At 32.1% G+C, this 5,826-nt stretch overlaps 1 protein-coding gene across 1 annotated transcript in view; it reads right to left on the bottom strand.

Moving 5' to 3' along the window:
- LOC117171060 overlaps positions 1 to 5,581 on the bottom strand; it is a 28,812-nt gene extending 23,231 nt beyond the window's left edge. Inside the window, exons 1-6 of the mRNA XM_033358108.1 lie at positions 5,447 to 5,581; positions 5,194 to 5,340; positions 4,997 to 5,113; positions 4,547 to 4,776; positions 4,292 to 4,459; positions 4,089 to 4,196 (exon numbers count right to left, since the gene is read on the bottom strand). Coding sequence (XP_033213999.1) covers positions 4,089 to 4,196; positions 4,292 to 4,459; positions 4,547 to 4,776; positions 4,997 to 5,113; positions 5,194 to 5,340; positions 5,447 to 5,537 — 861 coding nt within the window. The 5' untranslated portion in view covers positions 5,538 to 5,581. The remainder of the gene's footprint in view (positions 1 to 4,088; positions 4,197 to 4,291; positions 4,460 to 4,546; positions 4,777 to 4,996; positions 5,114 to 5,193; positions 5,341 to 5,446) is intronic.
- Positions 5,582 to 5,826: the final 245 nt, after the last annotated feature.

Genomic DNA, 5,826 nt, shown 5'->3' with positions numbered 1-5,826 from the left:
AAACTATACTCTCTAGCATACGCGGACGATGTAGTTCTATTAGCAGATGATGAGAAGGGGATGAACCTAATGATGAGAATCTTCGAAGAGTATGTGGGAACACATATGGTGAACGTAGATAAGACAAAGGTGATGTGTTTCAGAAATAGAAAGAGCAAAATAAATTACGTTTGGAAGATGAACGGACAAAAAGTCGAAATTGTGGAGGAGTTCTGTTACCTAGGTTTTTGGTTTGAGGCAGAAGGAGGAAACGAGCTGCAGGTGAGGAAAAGAATTGAATGTGCGAGTAAAGTAATGGGCCAAGTATGGGGTATAGGAAAGAGAAGGTTCAAGAACGATTGGAGAATGAGGGTCTGGTTGTTTGATGCGTTGGTGTGGGCGGTGTTGTGTCATGGTGTGGAGATCTGGGGATGGAAGGAACATAGGAAAGTAGAGAGTATGCATGAGCGATTCCTGAGGTGGGTGATGGAGGTTAGCTGGAGTTGCCTAGAATATATGTTAAAAGAAGAGTTAGGAAGAGAAAATATGGTTACTAGACAAATTAAAAGAGTATGGAGGTTTGAAGAGAAGCTAAAAAGGGGAGAGGGAAGTTAAATTGCACAAGCATGTTTCGGTGAAATTCGGAACAATGAAGCGAGAGGTAATGTGGGAAATTCAAAATGGGAGGTAGAAAGCAGAAAAATGAGAAGGGTGTGTAATATTCGAGAAGGGGTTATGAAGTGACAGGGCATATAGTTAGAGCTATTGGTTAAACAAGGAGAAGAGAGATGGTCAAAGATTATAGATTCGAGGTACAATAGATGGTAATGATGGTCAAAGGGTTGACGGAACCAGAATATCTGCAAAAAATAAAAAAGGAAGAAAAATGGAGTAGGTTTGTACGGTTCAGAATGGGAGAAGGAGTGAGAGCATGCAGATATTGGATGAATGAAGAGGAGAATTTATGCAGAGTATGTGGATACGAAATGGAGTCATGGGCACATGTATTAGATAGATGTACAGGAGAGGAAGAGGGACAGTTGAGTGTGGATGAGTGTGTAAGATGGATCTTGGATGGTAGTGGACAGGGAGTGATGTGGATGAAGAAATTGGATGAAGTAAGGGAAAGCAAGGGAGTAGGGCAGAGCCAAACGGGCGATCCTAAAAAGGGACAGTAAAATAAGAAAATTGTTTTCAATATCGTGGAAAATGCATTTTTTTATGGTAAGAGGAAACGGAAGTCCTGGAAGCTCGCTCATTTTAGGAATTAATATCACTACTGTTACTATTGTTTATCCTACGTAATGCGAAAGAGTAGAATATAAGTATTAGTTAAGTTAGACTAAGGATGTAATTGTAAATATATGTACAGGGAGCGGTGGCCCTCAAACACGTAAAAGGGAGAGATTAAATATATACATTCCATTCCATTCTTGGTAAACATGGTTTTTTTTTTAAATTGAAAATCCAACCATATGTTTAAAAATTTAACTATTCTATTGCAAATTCATTTTTTTTTATTCAAAATATTTTTCAGTTGAAAATTCATTTTTTACATCGAAAATTAAACTATTTTGCAAAAATTAAATTTTTTATCTGAAAATGTACGATTTTCTCAAAGTTTTTAAAAGTATTATTTTAGTTGTAAATTCATCTTTTTTTAATAGGAAATAATTGTTTTCGTTTTAAAATTGATTTTTTGGTTGACAATTCAACTGTTGTGTTGAAAATTCGATTTTTTTTAGTTGAACAAATATTTTCTTATACTGAAAATTGAACATTCTCAGTTAAAAATTAATCTTTTTTGGTAGAAATGTATTCTTCTTGTTTAAAAATTCATCTATTTTAATTAAAAATTCATTTCTTTGGTTGAAAATGGATGTTTCGATCAAACTTCTTTTCTTTTCGTATAAAATGGTTGAAAGTTCATGTAGTTTATTGGAAATTAAACTAATTTGATGAAAATTTTTTGGTTGTAAATTAATTTTTTTAAATGATAATGTAACCGTTTTTCGTTGAGAATTGATCTATTTTGTTAAAATTTCTTTTTTGTTGTTGTTTTAAAATCAATTTATAAAATTTTAAATTTCTGTTTTCTGTAGGAAATTATTAGTTTGAAAATTAAATTATTTGTTTGAAAATTCGATTTTCTGCTTGAAAATTTAAATACTTTTTTGAAACTTTGATTTTTTGGGTTTGATATTGTTTTTAACTGAAAATGTAACTATTCCATTTTTCCTTGAAACATTTTTCAGTTGAAATTCAACTATGTGCTTACAAATTCATGTATTTTATTGCAATTTTGGCTTTTTTGGAAGAAGTATTTTTGTACGTAAATTCATTTCTTTGGTTGAAAATTGGACTATTTCGTTGTAGATTAAATTTTTTTTATTAAAAATTAATTCTTTTAATTCAAATTTAATTGTTCCATTTTTTGTTAAAAGTAAATCTTTTTTATCAAAAATTAATTTATTTTGTTGAAAATTCCATTTTTTATCTGAAAATTAAACTAGTCCATTTTTGGTTTAATGCTTATTGTGTCAGTTTAAAATTTGTTTATAAAGATGAAAATTGAACAATTTTGTTGACATTTTTTTGCTTGAAAAATTATCTTCTTAATTATAAATTTATCTTCTAACTTCTGCAGCTCGCACAAGCCTACAGAAGTTAATTATGCGTGCGCGCGCAAAGAAACTTATCGGTGTTAGTTTTCGCACCGTATAGTGTCGATTGTATGTTTATACCATTCTAACCTCAAAATCTCAACTTTAACCAGATTTTTTCGGATTTCGTGGTATTAAATACTGTTCGATATTTGTGGAAGAGGTGATTTTTAGTGAATTAGACTTTTCTGACTCGCTTCGCTAGTGCGGAAAACGTCTCATTCGCTAAATAATCACCTCTCACACACGCATCGAAATGTACTATGCTCGCTCCGTCTTAGTGTTTAATTTCACAATTTCCAGTGAAACTTTAAGTTTAGATTAAGGCTTTCACATATCCTCGGTGTGATTCGTTAGTATTTTCAACACTGGGAAGTTGAGAGTTCGTAAATTTAGCAACTTTACACCGGAGAAGTGTATTTTAGTAGGAGAAATGCTTTTTCGCATCAAAATATCGCACCGTATCATTACAACTTCCCACTTCGGTGTGATGTTGTAAATTTCACAGTCTTTTCTAGGAAATATCGAAACTGTCTTTTTGATTATTCCAATAATTCGTGCACCGAGTCGACTTCGGGTTTACTAGTCGAAATAATATAATATCTTTTCTTTTATAATTATATTTAAAATTATATAATCATTTATTCTAATAACATTATTAAATCCACAATTTAATATTAAAAATAGTAATTTTTGTAATAGTGAAGCTCTATTCTGGCTTGCTATTGTTCTCTTGTAAAAATAATATTAAAAATGTCAAATTTTACGACCAGAAGTTTCTCCGTGTAATGTACATGATCTTACTCGAAACCTAATGTATTGATGCAAACTGATTGTGGAGTTTGTATGCTAGATTGTCCCAACCGCACTTGATGCTGGCCTGATTTTAGAACCATTTCTGCTTTCAAACTGTCAGTGCTGCAGTTAATTCAATGCAGTTAATTCAAAATATCGAGCCCTTAGCATTCGACCGTTGCGGGAAGAAGACGATACATATGATTGAATGATCTCACAAGGTACTAAGCTTACTTTGCACCACGTTTCCACTCACAAGTAGTAATTGTATCAGTTATGATAAAACATTGCGCATTTAGAGTTCGAACGTTTTTTGAAGCGCGTGATATTTATCAGTGGCACAATCGCACTTGATACTGACCAGTTTTTACCATTGTTGCTACCCTTAAACAGCAAGTGTTGCAGTTAATTCAAAATATTGAAGGCTTAGCGTCCGAACGTTGCTTTTAGTGGACGATATATGGCATAATAGCACTTAGCACTGGTTTTATTTTAGCACAAGTGCTCCCTTAAACTGTATATGTTGAAAATATTATTGGTTAATTTTGAGGATTTTTTTCTAAAACAATTAATAAACGAATTTAGTTGTTTTAAAAAATATATTTTAATCAAATGGAATTAAAATATATAGAACATTCTACGTTTCATTACCACGTCTTGTTTGGCGATTTCCACCCCAATCTTTCGCATTGCTGAAAATGGTTCCAATGTGCGAATCCATTTCCTCTTCCGTAGCAACAAATTTGGCAGAAGCAACAGCTAAAAATTATTGATTGGAATTGTAGTTTCAGTAGGATGATAGAATAAATTGTATATGTTTGATTTAAAGTATATAATTTCAGTGTTATTCGCACCATGCACGCATGAGTAGAACTTAAAATCCTTGAACACTTCCTTGCCTGAACTTTTTTTACTACAGTGAGCTTTAAAATTAAATCTCTGCCCAAATATGTTTTTAAAATAATGTTTAGGGACTTTCGAAGTCCTGCATCAAGGCTCATAGATAAGTCTACAGAGGCTTTCTGTAAGTATCAATAAGAATTCAAATAAAACATGGCATTTTTTAAGTGTGGAAAAGCTAAAGAAAATCAGTATAAGGAAAAACTTACAAAACGGCAACAGCATTCCTCATTGTTTTTATGTTCTCTATCGAGAAGCTTGAAGTCTTCTAGACTGTTGAGAGGTAACTTTAAATTGTATTCCTCTTCGAAGGACTTCTTGCCAATGTATATTTCACTCCTATCAATTTCCATAATTTTTTTCATTTCCTTTAGGCCCTCCGCTAACCTTTGAACATCCATACGCAATGATTTGATTTCCTTTAAGACCGTTATGTATCCTGAATAAAAGGGAAAATAAAAGCAAAATAACTACATTTTGTTTATGATTAATAATATTGTTATTTTTCTAAGGCAAAACTGAAATACCAAAAAAATACTGTGTAGCTGACTTTTAATCGAAACGAAATTGGAACATAAATTATGTTTCGTATCGTGTAGAATGGAGACCGCAACCAAAGGAAAGTTAAACAAATATGTGTAAATTTCTTGTTATCTTACCTAAATCTTGGTTTTGCCGTGCTTCGCGGGGCTTGTAAGGAGCTATGTGGTGAGATCCCGATCGTGGTTTTGGTGTAGTCTGAGCTTCTGTGATAGAAATTTGAGTGCTGGAGTGACCTGCAATAAATCGAACCATAAATTGAAAGGACTTTTTTATTTGAGATTAAAATTTTAATGAAAAATTATGTTTCAAGTACCATTTTTATGTTCTTGGAAACTCGGATTCTGAAGTTGTGAAGATTTGTTTTTTAAGGAGGAGATCTTCGTTACTGTTGGTAAATCTTGTTCCTCGAATTCTTCTGACTTAATATTATTGATTGTCGAATTAAATACTTTTTCTCGTCCTAACAGTATAAAAAATAATCATTTGATGACTTATTTAAGATAAAAACAAATTTATATATATATTTATTTATTTAAACATAACGTTAAAGGAAAAGAAAAACTAACCTTTACGACTCGAAGATTTTTTCCTCTTTTTGTTAGTCATTTCCACCATACTGTCGACTGAGGACTCAGAGCCAGGGTTGTCACCTTCCATACCTTCATGAAAATTGAAAAAGCCTTTATTATTAAAACAATATTTTTAAATACAGTATCAGGTATTAACAAATCGACTTAAAGAAAAAAAATAACCTTCAAGTGCCAGTGGATCGGGCATGGTTGGTACAGATGCATTGAACTTGTTTTCTGAGAATTTCGGCACATTAAATGCATCTTCCGAAACATTACTATGGCCAGCTGAATTTTTTATTTGATTTTCAATCCTCTTAATTTTTTCTGTTGAGTCAATTTTAGAGTCTATAGTACAGGAAAACTCTTTAATTTTT

This window comes from Belonocnema kinseyi, chromosome 4 (assembly GCF_010883055.1).
Source record: "Belonocnema kinseyi isolate 2016_QV_RU_SX_M_011 chromosome 4, B_treatae_v1, whole genome shotgun sequence".
In the NCBI taxonomy this organism is placed as follows: domain Eukaryota; kingdom Metazoa; phylum Arthropoda; class Insecta; order Hymenoptera; family Cynipidae; genus Belonocnema; species Belonocnema kinseyi.
The sequence above is the reverse complement of the archived record's forward strand: the minus strand, read 5'-3'. Positions and strand labels throughout refer to the sequence as shown.